We start from the raw sequence: 17,877 nt of genomic DNA on the forward strand, positions 1-17,877 counted from the left end.
GGACAGTGTATTGCACTCACTGGACAAAAAAAAAAAATCTGGGGGGAAAGTTACAGAAGAGGTAAAATGACAAGCAGAATTCTTACCAGTTCACATGGAACCTGATGCTGTGGCAGTGACAATTCCAGCTGGCATGGCTTTTCAGAAAAATAGGACCAATATACTTGTTATAACTGGCTAGCATACTCTGAATATCATAATTTTCTAGGATGTTTCTCTCAACTCTTTAACTGTTGGTACAAGAAAAAAAATTGTCAATATTTGAACATCATAATGAATTTGGAAGTTGCTGATTTTCAAAAGTAAAAAAGTAAAAAAATCCTCAACAAATGTTTTCAAAAAAGTGAAACTGCCTATTACTACCCATTACATATCTAAAGGACATGGGAGGGAGGAGGATGTATCTTGGGTATGACTACAGGCCCACACCCTTTTCTTTCTTACATCACACAGAAAGTATTCTCTCCCTAACCTTGTTAACCATGAGTTCAGAGGCTGGGCTGTGCAGTCCCTATTTTCCTATCATTGCCATGTGGTAATCAGCCAAAAGAGCCCTGCATTCCCCTTCTGAGAATTAGTGCAACATATATAGGAAGAACATATGTGTAAACACATACATACATAAAACATTTGCATCATGTTACATACATACATGTATACATAACACACAAATGTGTGCATATGTATATATGCAATTCGATGGCTACACTTTGGAGAGCAAGAATGGCTTTCTGAAACAGAGGATTAGTTTAGGATCTGTAAGCCTTTCCACAGCATGCAACTCCATGCTCACTGCCACGGATGCCGATGGGTTTGTACCTCAGGAAAGAGAGCTATTGTAACTATGCTGTAGCCCACACTGTCTACTCACATAAATTGGAATTGCTCCATTTGAAGTCAATGGAGCTGCATCAATTTGCGCAAGCATAAAGCTGGCCAAGTATGTACTAGTTACTTTACATTCTGAGAAGACAATGTTCATAATTGAAAGTAATACCAAATGCTCTTAGCAAATACTATGAATTATTCAGATTAAATATACAGCCTTCAAATGACTCTGTAAAATGTTCTAAACAGCTGTGCCTTGTAATTGGAACTGACTGTCAAACTGGAAAGTATTGCATGTAGTCTGAGTTTGACTTGATATCTGAGTACAATGAGTATAGCACTAACTATATTCTGGACCCTGGCTGGGATTGCACTTGGTTTTCTACTAATGCTGTTTTCTCTTCAGACCTTTTCTTCTTTATAGCTGCAGTAATACTAAATGAAGCAAAGCATGTAGCTTCATGTTTGAGGTATGGGGATTGAATGTTCATTGATAGGTACAACGCACACAGCGTGAATGAGGTAGATGATGAAAATAGGTGTTGGGGAATGAACAGTGGTTTTCTACTATTTATGTATACTTCAGTTTCTAGAGTAAAGCAATCTTTGCTTTGCAGCTCTAGCTTTAAACTGTTAAAGCTAAACAGGATTCATAATGGAGGCTGACTTGTAAACAACTAGCTGTGGCTCTTTATCAAGGGCCTGTCTACTTAATTCAGAACAACAGTGTCCCATCTTCAGAGGCTTGTATACCTTGTTTATATGACAAATATCTGAAGACTAAGTTTCATTGTCTGAAGTGGTATTTTTTTTGTGATATCTCACACAATCGGAAGTGTGAGATTCTTATCCTAAAGAGAAAAGGAGAAAGTGCTCAGCATTTTCTGAAAACCAGATCCTCTAAAACATTTGGAAGTGGGAGCAAAACTTTGAGGATATTCATTCATCAGCTTAGAAAATCTTGCCATAAATGTTATCTTTTCTTAGTTTCATAGTTAGTTGTGTCCCAGTCTTGGCTCCTACATACCATATTCTATGTCTGCAATATAGATACTCAACTGTAAGGCTAATGTTTAAACGTATTTTTGTTAGCTTCAGCTTGATTCCTCAGGACAAGCCCTTTAACCTTCAACTGTGTGGAAGCTCTGTTACAGAAGACCCTATACTGTAGGATAGATTAAAAAGAAATGGGGCAAATAACTGTTCAGTGAATGTTTGTAGTGCTGCTTATAACATGGATTGTGATTGTAGACAGCAATGCAGAATGGAAAAAATTCTCTTTCTAGAGAAGAAAAGGCTCAGAAGGATCTTACTACGGTATAAAAATATCTGAAGGGAGGGTGTAAAGAAGATGGAGCCAGGCTCTTTTCAGTGGTGCCCAGTGACAGGACAGGAGGCAACAAACACAGACTGAAACAAAGAAGGTTCTGTCTGAACATAAGAAAACACTTTTTTACTATGAGGGTGACCAAACACTGACAGAGGTTGCCCAGAGAGGTTGTAGAGTCTCCATCCTTTTAGATATTCAAAAGCCATCTGGACATAGTCCTGGCCTACCAGCTGCAGGTGGCCCTGCTTGAACAGTGAGGTGGGACAAGATGACCTCCAAAGTTCCCTTCCAACCCCAACCATTCTGTGACTCTGGGATATTGTGATAGTAGGTTTGAAGTACGCTGCACCATTTCTAATGAATGACTGTGTTACCTGTTATCAGCACAGGCCAGCAATTTCATGTTATGTATGTTTTTAAAAGTTTTTTTTTGACACTCACAGCATCCTAGGACATTTTCCCCCAGGTCATCAAAATACATGGTTGCTCAGTCATAAAGCTTTCAGGTTAGACATTATTCCAGCAACTCAGTGTAAATGTCACACACTGCTGAAGACACATTCCCATTCTTTGGCAAGAACACTGTGTAAGGCAAAAAAATTAACAACATGAAAATAAATGAAGCAAAACTGACAGAAGCATGATGCACTTATTTTTTTCATGTTTTATCCCCAGAATTGCTTCCGACAAGCCAAGGTAAATGGGGGACAGTTTGGAAGATGCGTACTCTGATTGCCTTAGGAAACAAACAGCCGTAAGGGCAGATTAGTAACGGAACAGCTAATGCATCCCTTGGGAAAGAGGTACCTTCTGTTATTTTATTGGAAACATTTTCCTGAAATATCCCTTATTCCAAATACTTCAAGAAGCTTCTGACTACAGACCTGTGGGCAGGGTGTGAACAACACATTGCATCACTTTATTACTAGTATCCAAAAAGGGCCAATTTATTTGGTCAAATGGCCCGAGCTTATAGAATTGTCAAAAATATAAATAAAAATAAAGGTGCAGAAAATTAAAGATAAAATAATATATTGATATTTATGTAAGAGTGATACCATGCTTTTTTGAAAATTGCTCTAGGTTGCCATTGACATATTCAGGTATCTAAAACCTTTAAGAATCTGGGGTAAGAGGTTGATTTTTTTCTTTCACCACAATTTTGCAATGGTTTCTTCAGTGTTGCATCAATATAAGAAATTGAGAGTTAGATCTCAATAATTTCAGCTGAATTGTATTCCTTATTTGTAAAATAACCACATTACTGAGACTACTGTTGTGTGTAGCAAATGCACATAGGACCATATAATCAACATCTAATTAGCCCCACTTCATGTTATATTTGCTTAATGTTAACTTTCTTAGAGCTATAATTTTTTCCTTTAACCATTATAGCAGTTGAATTTTAATTACATTACCAACAAAAAGCTCATTAACGTCACATAATTGGCAGCGTTTCCAAAAAAACCTGAACTAATTGAGTATTTTCTGAAGAGTTCCCATCAAAGTATAATTTAACCATTACAAACAGCTTGGCAACTACATTTACATAAAGATGTGTCTGAGGAATGTTCTCATGTGTGGAAAATCAGATTTGATATTGCCATTAACAAAACGAAGGAAGCTGTTACATAGCAAATCACTTCCACATTTTAATGATTTTGGCTAAACCCCATGTTTTTGTCAAGAGGGTCAAATGAAACCCCTTGTCTTTCCACAAAGAAGCAGCAAGCGATCTCTGACTGAGAGTTAGGAAGCAGCTTGCTTTGGGGGAAGGCTATTCCACAGTCTTTTTCAGGTTATTTTGTACTCTCACTGACTAATAGCAGAGATGAGATAGTGTGTGTGATAGACAGAGCACAGTTCTTATGCAGTAAGCCAACTCAGAATTTTTTAAACACGTGACCAGAAAACCATTTCATTTACAATGGATCTCTTGCCAATGATCTTGTTCATATTCTTATATTATGACAGGACTGATTTAATTACTAATCAAAAGAAAACAAGTATTCCAATCATTATTAGCTGCTAGAATTTTTTAAAGACTCCCTAAAATAGTTTAACTGGAAACAAAGCGAAGTAAGCCTGCATAATCCTTTGATCCTTCCCCTCCAGTCTGGGATGAATGACATTGAGATTAATTTGAATGCTGAAGCAATGACTAGAGATTAAAAACAAGCTAATATGGCTCACATATTCGGAATACAGGGAGAAAAAAACACTGAGAAAAAATAGCTGTCATGAGTGTCCTGCTTTCATATTTAAACCTGAACACTGAGAGTTTTGAAGAATTAAGGTTTAATAAGAGCTGAATAAAATTTGAACACAGCATTCAATACTCTCGATAATTATCCAAACTTCAGCTTTAAATATTGTGTATTCCTATCCCTGCTTGGATTCTTTCCAAGAAATTGGAAATAAATTTTGAGAAACTGGTTCTTGTGAGGATGCTAATTACATACTTGCACTGCTTGCTTTGTCCTTTCCCATTTTACAGTTGTAGTTAACAAATGCAAGCATATTCATCTGGCAGTGTGCCTTTGCAATAGACCACCTATCTTTGGATTGCAGAATGTTAGTTTAAGCAAGATGGCAATAAATGCACATGGCATTTTACATTCTGATTTTATTATTTCTATCAAACAGGTGTTAAATGTGCCAAAACATGTATTAGCATAACATTTGCTAATATACAATATCAAAAGTGGACATAAGCATCAAGTTTAAAACTTCAAAGTTCCTGTTACCAATTCACCTGAAAACTATATAACCTGGGCACTGTTATCATTGCATTCTCCCAGAGATGTATCAGATGCCTTAGCATGCTCTGAATAGCCTACTTATTCTGACAAAGAAAAACATTGTTTGAGGAAGTGGGTCATATGTGTGTAGAGATGTTTGCTGGAAAGGCCTGGAATTCCATGGTTCTGGTCCGTATACCACTGAAAAAGAAAAAAAAAAAAAGCCATAAACCCCCTATATTATGTCTTCAATTCTGCAATAGTTAAACAATACAAGAATTTTATTTTGTTACTGTATAGAAGAAAGAGAAAACAGAGAGATTTGTTAATCTTTTTTCATCAGTTTCCAGTATATTCATATTCTTGATGAAAAAAAGTTTCTAAACCTTCTGTAATTTAAGAGTAAGCATTACTGCCTCAATACTGACAAGTCAGTTGTATTAAGTCAGGCAAAAGAGATTTGAGATGCCCTTAGGGATGAAATGCCCTTGACCTGCTGCATGGCCTTGGCAATAGAGGTCACAGTCTTGCTTAGGAATTCTGGGCTCTAAGCAACAAGTTTTCAGCTAGGTGTTGTGGAATTCTATTCAAAACATCCTGCATTACAGCAGGGCCATGAATGTTATGAATGGTGTACTGCAAATAAAATACACCTATGAATTGTGCTAATTCTTAGAAATAACTGATGTTCCTTGTACCTGAAATAGAATGACTACAACTGCATACAGTATTCCAGAGAATTGAGAAATAACATAGGTTTGTTAAATATCAGTGAAGGAGTCACAAAATGTGGAATACGCAAAAGGGCCTACAAACCCCAAGTACAGGGGGATCCCTGTGTGATTTTTTGGGGGGAGTTCATGGCCCAGGGAAGGTGGACTCAGGCAGAAGGCTAGTACATTTGATAGCAGGGAAGCACTTTGGTCATTAGTCCCAAGAAAAAAGGTGCAAAAGCATAGTTTAGCAAGTAATTCAGAACTACTTTTTCCCTGTTCATTCCTCATTTATATCCTCTAGCCTCTTGCCTATGTGTTTCTCTCTTTGCCTGCACCTGCTACCCCAAGCAAGTTTTGCGGAGAACTTGTATTTTTTTTCTGAACCTGAATATAGTACTTGGCTACCTTATACCCTTTTTGCTTATTTCACCTTGTGGCAGGCACGTCCAGTTCAAGATAGAATCCATCAGTACCAGTGATGGTTTTGGGTGCAGAAGCCAGCTCCTTCATATTCCTCTCTTTTACTAGCTATCAGTGACTTTTATAATAAAGCTGGATTCTCATTCTTCTATCTGGTTCATTTTAAAAGCCTCTAAATTATTCCTGACTAGAGAGGAATCCTGCTAGCATCCAAAGGGCAAGAAGGAAAAAAAACCCCAACAAACAAACAGGCAAATCCTTTGAAGAAGAAATTGTTTATGAAGAATAGCAAATGCACTAGCAATTGCCAGAATTTGAAGCATGTTCAGTTGAACTGGGTTCTTAAAAACATTGCCAAATGTCAAAGAAGCTTATTGATAACACTATAAACCACTATTCAAAATGAAAATAGTCTGTTATTTACCATTGCCTGGAAATCCACCTGTGCATTAACCAGAGCTTTTGCAATTTGTGCCGAGTTCTGAAAATGTACATTGTCTGAAAAAGGAAAGAAAGAGATTGGCTGTTGAAACGTGTAAATACCACAAAGCATAAAGTTATAGTGCATTAAGTTGTGTCCACTAATTATCAAGAGATACAGTTGACATTACTAAGAATGAGTAAGCATCTTATAATACATCATATGGAAATCTACCAAACATCTAAGTACTGACCCTAATCAAAGGCATAGAGAGATGCTTAATGTTTTTCAAACAAAGTGATTCTGGGTCTGTATTTGTACTGCCATTTGCAAACCTCACCATCTGCTGTTCCATGGATGAGAAGATACTCTACATTTTGGAAATTCTTTGCTCTTGCCATCACAGTTGAATTCTGTTGAGAGGAAAAATGAACAGTTCAGCAGTTTCAATTTAAGCCCCTTCAGTCACAAAGCTGAAGGGCTTTCATTACCCAGTAGAACAACAATCAAACAGTTGGACTGGTCTAATAATGGCAGCAGTGACTTTATATCAATCTGAGATTATAATAATAGCCATATATATTTAATGCCTTTTCTAAGGGCCAATTCACAAAAAGCACACACTAGTCATGTGTCATTCCCTGAACACTATAATTCCTGGCTACCCAGACAGCTCTACCAGGGCAGCTGGTATTAAACATTTCTGTTCTTTGAGTTGGGATGGAGAACAGGTACTGGGAACATGATCCACAATCTTAAATACAAGTCTTTCCACTAACTTCTCTGGGAGTTAATTCAGGCCTCTGTATCCAGAGCTGCTATGTGTGCTGCTATAAGAAGCTATAGACTTCCTATCAATGTGAAGAAAAGAAGAAAGGCAGCCTGTTTCAGGTAATGGAAGCTGTTCTGACCATTTAGTATGCTTATGGTGTTATCAGAGAGCTAAATTTGCATGAAGCAGTTTGCACACCACAGCTACCAGTACTGACCAAAACCTTATCGACATCAACATTTTAACCTCTCTCACAGGAGTTCTTTCCTAGGCTGATGGCTTGCACTGGCAGAACTCACTGACTTGTCCAAGTGAGAAAATAAGGATCCTTCCATTTAGCATATTTAGGATTGATAAATACAAAACCACAACTATGGAGATACGACTTTTGCAGAGTAGTTTAGCTGCTACAGGACTGCCACTATGAGAGCTGGTGGGTCACTTTCTTTCTTTGCAGTTCTTCTTGTCTGGCGGAAGTGTGATTCAAGTTTAAGGCAGAGCAACACAGAAAGTGAATTCTTACCTTGTAGTGCTCAAGATTGTCAGACTCTACAGGAAGACCCATAAATCGTTCTGTGTAGATAGATGCTGTGATAGTAAAGAAGAAAAAAAGCTACAGATAAAAAATGTACAGATATTTTTGTGCCTCCAGTGACATGTAGCAAATTAAACATTTATTTTAACTACATCTGTTCTGCTTGGTTTCCTCATAGTACGCCAAATTTAAACATATTTCAAAAAATCAGCTATGTAGGTTAATTAATGTATATCCTCCAAACTGTCCTTGCAGAAATAGTTGTTTGATACTTATCTGTGGCACCAACAGAAGGTATTATGGATAAAGGTAATTAATTGATACTGCTTTATGCTATAGAATTGAACTCCAGAAGTCAGTTGAATGAGCCAGTGAGCCAGTAAAGGTGCATGGTGGAAAGATGACACAGATTATTTTTGACACCTTAATGAGAGAAGCTGAGCAAAATTCCAACCTGGGATGTGTAGATGTATATATATGTTGTCCTTTTCCTATTGAATGGATATATGCAGCAGTTAGGAGGAGTTGGAAACGATACAGGCTTGTGCTGAAAAATTGGTGCAATTGCTGTTCAGGTCTCTGTTCAATTTGTTTTTCAAACCACAACAAAGACTGTTAACAGATTTGACAAAACAAATGTGAATAACTGAACAGTATCTATCACCAAGAAATCAGTAGGAACAGTTATCTTTGAGCTGCCTGGGTATTTGTAATTTAACTAAGAGCTGTTATGAAAATTTGTGGAAAACTGACACAGCAGCTGTCACTACCATAACATTACTTTCTTTATGACCTTGCCTTGAAAGAGTAGCTGACACATATTGAGCAGTCAAGCTGCAGTATTACAAGAATTTTATTTATTTAACGGAGTCAGGGCTTTCTGACAAAGAGCTGGCATCTTTCCCTCCCATAAGAGAGTTGATGGCCACTGTAATCAGTAAGGAGTTGGGACTGTCTACCTTGTTGTCCAGTTTGGTACACTGCATTAGAATAATTTTGTTAAAAAGTAGAAATGAGAATCCTCCCATGAAAGGAAAATGACTCAATATTCTAATGTTCCCATGCTTTATTATGTATGTTACCACTGAGTGCTAAAGATGTGTACTATGTCTCCCAGATCAGCCAAGTGAGGTTTCTGAAGATAATCTTTAATAAATTAAGTACCACAAAAATCTAAGTATCCTATCTTTTATCAAAATCCTTTATCATTCAATGAAAACAGAAAATGTGCAATATCTGTTGTCAACACAGTGTCAAACAACCATATTGGGCTTAAGTTTTCAATAAAATAGACTCTTTCTGAATGGCTGGCATTTCTACAGTATTCTGAGCCAAATTCTCCACTCTCTTCTACCAGTATAGCTACAACAAGTCCACAGAGGTCAGCAGAATTGTATTATACGACTAAGTGGAAGATCTGGCTTGTCAATTGCTGGGGAAGAAAAAGGAGATAAATTGCAAATTTTAATAAAACAGTCACAGATATAATGCTTTTAACTATACATTGTCCCCAGATGCAATTTCCCTTGCCATCTTATATCTGTTTAGCTGTTATTGTCTGACACAAAATGGAGGTGAGTGGGAGGATTTCAGAGAAAAGATTATGGTCCAGACTCTTATCTGTGCATCTAAAAGTGGGTGGGACAGAATTTAGAAATTGTAGGGGCCAGTACATCCTCTGACATACTGATACTACTTAAGAGACTCAAATATGCAGCATCCGGTAGTTTTACCCCTAACACAGTTCGCCCTAATGTTAACATGATATGTTTGCCAAAACTTATGACTCATCACTTTCTTCTGTTTCCTTCCTTCCTTAGTAGAGGTACATTTGCCTGTTTGGATTTTGTAATGTGTTTTTAGCAAGATTCTTTAACTCCCTCCTGAAAATTCAGTGAAAGTAAAGATTGCAATGGTGCCGGTCTAAGCTACTTTACCTTAAAAATTTCATTCAATTTTAAATGCTTGGACAAATGTTTATAACTCTTCTTTTATTGAAGGACTCTGAAAAAAATAGTGCTTTATGCCTGCATTCTCAAAATAATTTTGCAATCATGAGGGAAAAGGTCTTAAAATAATCTTGATGGCAGTGGAAACATGAAGACTATGCTTCCGGTGTTATACAAATGTTTTCCCCTTTGTTTGCAAAACACCATAAATACAAGGAATGTCTGTGCTAGCAGTCAGGGAAGGAATCTTTCCCATTTAACCAAAAAATTTTCTCATAACCAAGACTTCTTAGCAAACGACCATATGCTAAGTAAATGTGTTCAAAGTACTACATTTTGCTCATTGAAAACATGGTATGCCATGATTCTTTTTTACACTAAGGTTCCTTTATACCATGCCAAAAGCTTAACAGGTCTGCAAGTAAGTATGAGCATGTGCCTGCATTATTCACACAGTAAGGCCCTGGGAGTATACTCCTGGAGTTTCCTCGGAACAGTTTGGAGCCTAAGTCAATAAACATAAATATGTCTTGTAACACAACACAGGAAGTGTGGCTGAGAAACATCTAAAGGGAAAAATATTTAATTAAAAAAAAATTATATCATATACAACTGAGTCTTCTCTTTTCCACTGCTTTTGGGAAATAACTTTGCAATAATCAGAGGCCCTGATTCCTGACAGAGATCATCTGCAGGATCTGAAGTTGAAGTGCACTGTGCTTCCATTACTGGCAGAAAAATAATTTAAGCTATTTCTGAATTCAGTGATACTGTTTTAAAAGGAATTTTAGAAAGATCACTCCTGAGTATAGCAGTTTATCAAGAGGGCTTTACAGACTTACTGTTACAGATGTGTATATGGAATTATCTGGGTGTATTTTCTTCTGTGTGACAAAGCCTGTTCCAAACTGCCAGTTGCAATCATTTTCAGCAAGGAAAACATTAAACTTAAGGTCTTAATTTATGTCTAGGTAGTTGCAATGTCTTTAAGTTTCATATTGCCAGTCTCCTGCAATGATTTAATTTAGAAAGTCATTAAATGCTACATCTTGCTTTCCAAGTCAGTATTTATGACAAGCTTCCATACCATAATATTCCCAGCTGGAAACAGGAGCCACAGCCATTCCACATTTAAATACTCCACTGCCAGATCCAAGTGCCAAAGAAGTTACGTACCCACCATAGGACTAGGGAGAAATCACAGACAGTTTAAAATTCTTGGTGAAGTATCGTTTTCTGAACCAATATCATATAAATGAATTCCAAAGTAAATATTTTGCTTTGATGCATGGAGGACAAAGCAACAAAAGCTTTTTATTTTTTTAAAAATGTATTTACTTCAAATGGATCTGATGTGATTTCTTGTGAGAGAAATTAGACAATTTTATTGAATCACTTCTTTTTTAAGTTGGTATGGTCCTTCAAGGTAATGTTGTGCAACCTCTATCTCAAAATAGGGCTAACTTCAGATTTAAATGAAGTTGATCAGAGTCACATCCACATTACACAGCCTCTCTATTCAATCTGTTTCAACACTCATCACTATTGTCATAAATTTTGTTTTCCTAAAATCTAAACAAAATTCCCCTTGTGACAACTTGCGTCCATTGCCTCTCATCCTTTCAGTGTGCACCTCCAAGAAGAGTTAGAGGTTTCTCCCTACCTTAACTACCTAGCTTTTGATAATGATTGTCATATTGAACCAACCCCATCATCAGTACTAATAGGCCCAGCTACTTGAGAACCTGAGGTTGGAGCAATTCCTCCCTACTGTGTGTCACTCTTATTTTCTGGCCTGATTCCTCGAACTGGGACCCAGCAAGGAAGAATAAGGTCATAGCTGGAAGTCAGGTAAAGCAGTAAGCCTGGATATCAGAACAGATCTGTGCAACTGTGCAGGGCTAGCTGTTGAGACAGGAAAATACTGTAAATAACAAGCATTTGGTTTGGCTGTCCAGAGGATGTGGGACTGGGGTTGGTAAATACTTGTATAAAGTCTTTGGGAAATAATGGGTTACTCTTTACTTTGGAAAGGAGGTAAGGGTGTGTCATGAAGAATTCTGGATAATCAACCCCATCAGTAGCATATGAAAGACTACGGGAATTAAGCAAAACTGTTAAATATTTTTTTGTACAAAAGTAAGTTAGTCTCTCCCTTCTCTTGACATTCCAGCTTGAAATAACAGTGAGGGATATGCTGATGAAAACAATAATTAATGCAATTTTTCCAGGCCCTTTGATTGGCTCATATGATTTTTTGAAAAAATCAGTCCACAAGACTAAAAAGTAAAAGATTAGGATCAGGCAGATAAATCTATTCATTGTTACAGGCAGAGAGAGAGAGAGTTTAAAACCTGAATTGTTTACTGGTTATTTAAGAACTTTTGCCATCCAGTTGCCATCTCAGTTTGGTGAGTCTGAAAGTATGAAGAGCTGCATAGTTCATGCATACCTGCCAAGCTGCAGATTATAAATAAGGAAACACCTTTCAACTCCCTTCAAAGGTTATGGAACAGGAAATGGTATAATAAATAGAAAAAAAATGGAAAAAAAGTCTGGCAGGTTCAGCAATAGTGCCATTATTTGAATATTATATTTACTATTGGGATGCAATGCTTTAGATGTGTGAAATCTCTTAATTGGTTCTGGAAACACTGTGGTGAAATAAAATATGATGTGATTAAAAAATTAAAATATTTTCATGTGGCCTTAACTTACTTAATGTCACTTTAGAATTACTCAATTATAAGTGTCTGTGTCACATAATTTCACCATCTGGTACCCCATTTTATCCTGGTGTTATAGCAGTGTCTGACCAAAGTAATTTAAATATTAGTTGGTAGAAGCTTCACAGAAAGATTTTAGCAACCCTGCTCACATGCTGTCTAAGATCAGGCAACTTCTGTAGTTACAGCCAAACTGAATCCATCCTCTAGCCTGTGTCTGGGCAAGCCTCTTACAATGAAACTTGGCCAATGAAAACAAACAAACAAACAAAAACCATCAAAAAATTAAACAAAACAAACAGTGAAAGATCAGAAGAATTCTCCTGGCAAAGACAGGCAGTTAAATATAATGAAATAAAAGGTCTTTCTGAATGATAATCAGAGAAAAATTAACATGTATAAAGAGAAAAATATTGGAAAATGTTAATGAGTGACTAACATAACAGTTTATTCTGTTTATTTAGTACTGCCTGTTACTGCTGGATAGCTGATACTGATTTACTCAGAGAAGGCTAACATAGGTCTGGCCTCCAATCCCCTTTAGCATTTCTTAAGTACAGTCCCTAACCCATGAGACCCTTAGGTGCTGCTTATCAGCTCGTTCTCCTGCATAGTACAGTTCTGTTATGCTGAAGCTGCTGAAGCTGGATAGGAGGCGGGGCTCTATGCATTCTTGATCCAGTCATTCATGATGAACATAAGCAATTGAGTTAGATGGCCTAAACATGCTGAAAATCTCCATAAAGGGGATGTGGGCATTTGTACTGCCACTGAACTTGGATTCAGCTCTCTTGTAATACTGCTAATAGGTCTGCATTGCATTTCAATGAATGATCTTACCTTGAAGCTGACAGCACAGGAAAAAGAACCCCTACTATTCCAATAATTTCTTTGTCTCCTATTAGAATGCAGTGCTAGCCTAAAATTTGTACCTGAGGTATGTTACTCTGTTTCTCAGTGCCTAAGAGTGGTGGAATCTGGCCATTTAGTAATAAAGATTTGCAATGCATCTGGCTATAAAATATTCTGAGAGCAAAGTACATGAAAAAAAACAAAGATGAAAAATACACTGGCTAATTATTTGGAATTACTCCTATACTGTCCGATTTTTCCACTTTTTTTTTTTTTTAAGCTGTCAATGTTGTACACCCCTCACACCACATTCATCCCTACTGACCATTTCAAAGCCAGCCAAGTATACAGTGATTCTGAATGATGCAAGTGTCACATTTTCTGATAAGAAATATTCATAGGACATTTCTCATCATTTTAATTTCAGATCAGAAAGGACAATACTTGAATTTTGACACCATGCCATTAAGTCCCTAAGTTAAAAGTTGAGCCAATTAAAATGTCTCAGTTTTGCTTAACTTCAAGTCCAAACAATGTATTAGACATAAGCTTTTCAAAATTCCCTCTTGAGCTGCCAAAGATCCCTATTCAGGGGTTTGCACTTTTGGAATTGCATGTACATAGGCACCAGCAGGAACTATCCCCTTTGGCAATACCATTAAACACGGTAGAAGAAACTTCATACAGATTTAGGACAGAATAAGGAAGAATTAAAAAAATTATACCGCAGGATTATTTAAAGACAGACACAAAACCCCAACCACTTACCCAGCCCCATATTGCTATTCGTTTTTCATCAATAAACCCCATTTCTATAAATTTCCTGTGGAAAAGAAAATCATGGAAATAAATGCATTATTACAAAAGATTGCTAATACTCTAACAAATTAGCAAAAAATAATTTTTCTTTCACTTTTTTCCACACATCCCACCAATTTGAGCAAATTGACGATCAGCATAGCCTGTCTGATTTCCCCAAAGCATCAATTATCCAACTAATAGGTTTTTCAGAGGAAAAAGAATAATTTTTCTTGAAAGAATAAAAATGCTGAAATCAATACTTTCTTCATAATAATGTTTGTTCCAGTGGATGAGGACTCTGAGCAATTGGCTTCTTGGCAGAAAAGTTATTTTTTCTTATACTTTAAATCTACCTGGATGTTTACTCCAGACTAAACATTATTCATTATATTCACATTGTACATATGCATATATATATGTGTGTGTATGCATATGTAAGACATATACACTCACAAACATGCTGAGAAAAAAGTTCAAAAAGTGTACTCCTACTAATAACTACATTTCATTTCCCATAGCTCTACCTTCCCACAAGCTATTTTTTTCATCATTTTAATGCCAAAGGTGCTGGATTACCATTAATATTCAGACTTTATCCTGCAAGACACTCAACATACTCATTTTATGAGTTGATACACCGATCTCTCAAGAGGCACAGTATCAGCCTCTGAGATTAGGGATTCCCGGAAGCAAGAAGCTTTCTTTTTTATGTGCCCGAAAAGAGAAGAGCACATACTGCTCCTATAATAAAAGATAATAATGAGGAAAACATCTTCTAATGCTCCAAGTAGGTAATAAGCTTTCAGTGGATGAAAGGTGCACCTTGCTTATGCACTCAGTAGTGAAACAGGTCAAAGAGAGTCATAAATATTAGGTCTCCCACAAAAATCCTGCATCAGAGTCTGAAGACTGTATTTCCAGAGCTTCATTATTATAGCAACAGCAGAGGAGGAGGCAAAACACCACAAAGGTTTGAGAGTGACAGATAAACAAAATAGGTTCAGATACATCTCAGGACACATATTAGCCTTATTTTACTAGGACAAGTATGAATGACTGACAACACCCAAAATGTAGGATACTGTCTGGGTGGGACAAAGTTAGAAAAGCCAAAAAATGATTCAGCTTTGTTATATTGCTGTCTTAATCCCTGGAGTTTTTCCTACAGTAAAAATCCCTCCAAGAACTCCCCACCAGAGTGTAGGATCCTCTCTAAAACTCATGCATCTTAAACCATGTGTTAGATAATGAAGATGGAATGCAATACATTTAACTGAAAAAAAAATTAGGTGCTGACAGAAAATTGGGAAGTATGAAGTCTGAGGTAATTTCTTCAAAGCTGTCTCAGCAGATTCTGCAACTGCAGAACCAGCTTACGTTCCCTCTGCCTCTGACATTTTATGTCTGAGTGACGATTCAGAGTAATAAAAAAACATTTGAAGTATGCAATTGCTGCTAAAAGTTTCAAGGAAGAAAATCAAATAATAGATTAATAGAAAAACCTGACATGATATACAGGTATTCTGTTTCATTTATCACTGAAAAGTATAATGGTGTGTTATTGAGGAGGAAATAAATTATCACAAAGCAGAAAGAGGAAGGAACAGATATCCTCTTCACACACTCTTGTAAATACAGGTAGTGTTCTCAAACAAGTAGAGAAAGCTGTGGAAACCTGGACTGCTGCATCCAATTTCTAGCTAAGCTACTCAGATCTATTACTGGGGAAGGACGGGTATTTACTGTTGCACCTGGAAATTTATCCACTAAATTTCTTATTCCTGACTTGTACTTATCTCTGTGGGGTTCAATCGTAACACTTCTTTAAATGCTCACTTTAGCAGTGCTGCCACATCCGTAAGCTGAACAGGCAACCTTTCCTTATGAAACCTCAGCTTTCACTCCCTTCCAAAACCTCTGCTTATGGAATTATTTTCCCTTGGAACACTTTTAAGTGTTTTGATGCAAAGGAGCAACTATTGGCGAACAACTATCAGAGGACCTCAGACACTTTCTGTTGTTTATAACTATCCTAAAATTAGCATAGAAGGCAAGTTTATGACTAACTGACCTCTAGAAGGCTTGTGTCAGAATTCAGTTTTGCTACAAACTTCACATTTGACCTTTAGGTAATCACTGTGTTACATCACTGTGGATCTTTGGCTAATTGTTCTTGTCACTGTGATAGGTCCCCCTGCAAGGAAAACTTCAGAATAATGGATAATACATTGGTTTACCTCTCCACCACTGATGCTTGTATCTCCTTAGGCCTAGGATTGAAGCCTCTTATAAAATGGAAGTTGTGAGGTCCAAATGTGGACTTAGTTGTCCATAGACTTAATATACCTCACTGACATCAAGCACCTCATTAATATTTTATTTCTACAAGTCTTCTTATTTCCTGGAGACATCAGCTCTTCAGAAGACTAAGCTATATTTAATATTTTTTTCACATTACTTCTTGTAGCTATGTAAATACAATAGTTATACAGGGAGATACTCTACTTACTTCACAGCTGAGATTTGGTCCTCAACTTCATAGACTCCTAGTCTTCGATATACTGCATGCAAAATCTTGTCACCTTGATAAGCTGTCCCTCTGCCATCCACTAGAGCAACAATAATTCCTTCTTTGCTTGCAAGATAGGTTATCCAGCTAATGCTAAATGTTTCCTTTACATTCTGACTGCAAGGTCCTCCATACCTGAGGATGAAAATTCCCACAGTTTCAACTCATATTTATAAATGGTTACCAGACACTGGATTATAACTATAAGTACTTCTTACATTTTCTCCACAAGTATTTTGCTATATGGCTGTGGTTCAGAGAGCTCAGTAGACAAACGGTTCAACTAGCATTTTCATATATTTGTGAGATTTCGCTATCTAAAAGCCATTTTAATCCTTTAGGTCTTATGCCTAAGGCAAATCATTAGTTTTAGCTCAGACTAAGTGCAGCATTGGGTGCTTGTCCTAAGGGGAATCCTTGGAAGAGTCTCAGAGCAAGTCAGTCTCAAAAGACTCAACTCTTTCGTCTCTCCAAATTCCTTAGGTGTAACAGCCCTTTTTCATGTTTTTCTGCTTTTCTGCACTTGACCTCCGCATGCAGTCAGCAATGCCAAGAAGACAGGAGAAAAAAGTACAGCTCCTTACACTTTCTAGCCATCCCCAGACCTCCTTTGTTTCAGTAAGGAATATCATTTGCAGTTGGAGCTGTGGGCAGAACACACCCCACATAGCTAAGCAACACAGAGAAACACTCATAAGAATGGCCAAATGCAAATTACATATTTGACCTCAAGGACATGACTGATTTAATCTTCTACTCTAAACTTCATTCAAACATATTTAGCATTCTTGGACTTGTGGATCATCACTGGTTAATAAAAAATGATGTAAAGTTTATTACACCCACTCTGCCTCATTTTTTTCCCACCACTGCATTTCCTCCCTGCAATAAATTAAATTAATGTCAAATACTCTTTAGAAGAAACATTTGATCAAAGAAGCTGGTCCACATGGTTTAGGGATGTTTGGGTTTTCTTCTAAAAAATGAAGCAGGCTCTTGTATTTTTCATATTAGCCAAGCTGAAATAAATGATTTCAGACTGCCTCGTGATAAACAGAAGCAGCAACAGAGCTAAGAACTCCAAGCAATAGTTCACTTGTTTTTATCCCTTTTTTTTCTCTGAGGAACTAATCCTTGCCATGGTAAGATTAACATTAAAAACTCGATTCCACTAGGTTGAATTTCTGCTCCAGAAATGTATCAAAAACCCCACCACA

General features: G+C 37.0%; 1 protein-coding gene across 1 annotated transcript in view; it reads right to left on the reverse strand.

Moving 5' to 3' along the window:
* Positions 1-4,801: 4,801 nt before the first annotated feature.
* Positions 4,802-17,877, reverse strand: part of FAP (fibroblast activation protein alpha) — a 41,448-nt gene continuing 28,372 nt past the window's right edge. Inside the window, exons 20-26 of the mRNA XM_074910968.1 lie at positions 16,601-16,795; positions 14,059-14,113; positions 10,800-10,899; positions 7,752-7,816; positions 6,797-6,869; positions 6,460-6,533; positions 4,802-5,100 (exon numbers count right to left, since the gene is read on the reverse strand). Of these exons, the coding sequence (XP_074767069.1) occupies positions 4,999-5,100; positions 6,460-6,533; positions 6,797-6,869; positions 7,752-7,816; positions 10,800-10,899; positions 14,059-14,113; positions 16,601-16,795 (664 nt within the window). The 3' untranslated portion in view covers positions 4,802-4,998. The remainder of the gene's footprint in view (positions 5,101-6,459; positions 6,534-6,796; positions 6,870-7,751; positions 7,817-10,799; positions 10,900-14,058; positions 14,114-16,600; positions 16,796-17,877) is intronic.

The sequence above is a fragment of the Athene noctua genome, chromosome 7 (assembly GCF_965140245.1).
Source record: "Athene noctua chromosome 7, bAthNoc1.hap1.1, whole genome shotgun sequence".
In the NCBI taxonomy this organism is placed as follows: Eukaryota; Metazoa; Chordata; class Aves; order Strigiformes; family Strigidae; genus Athene; species Athene noctua.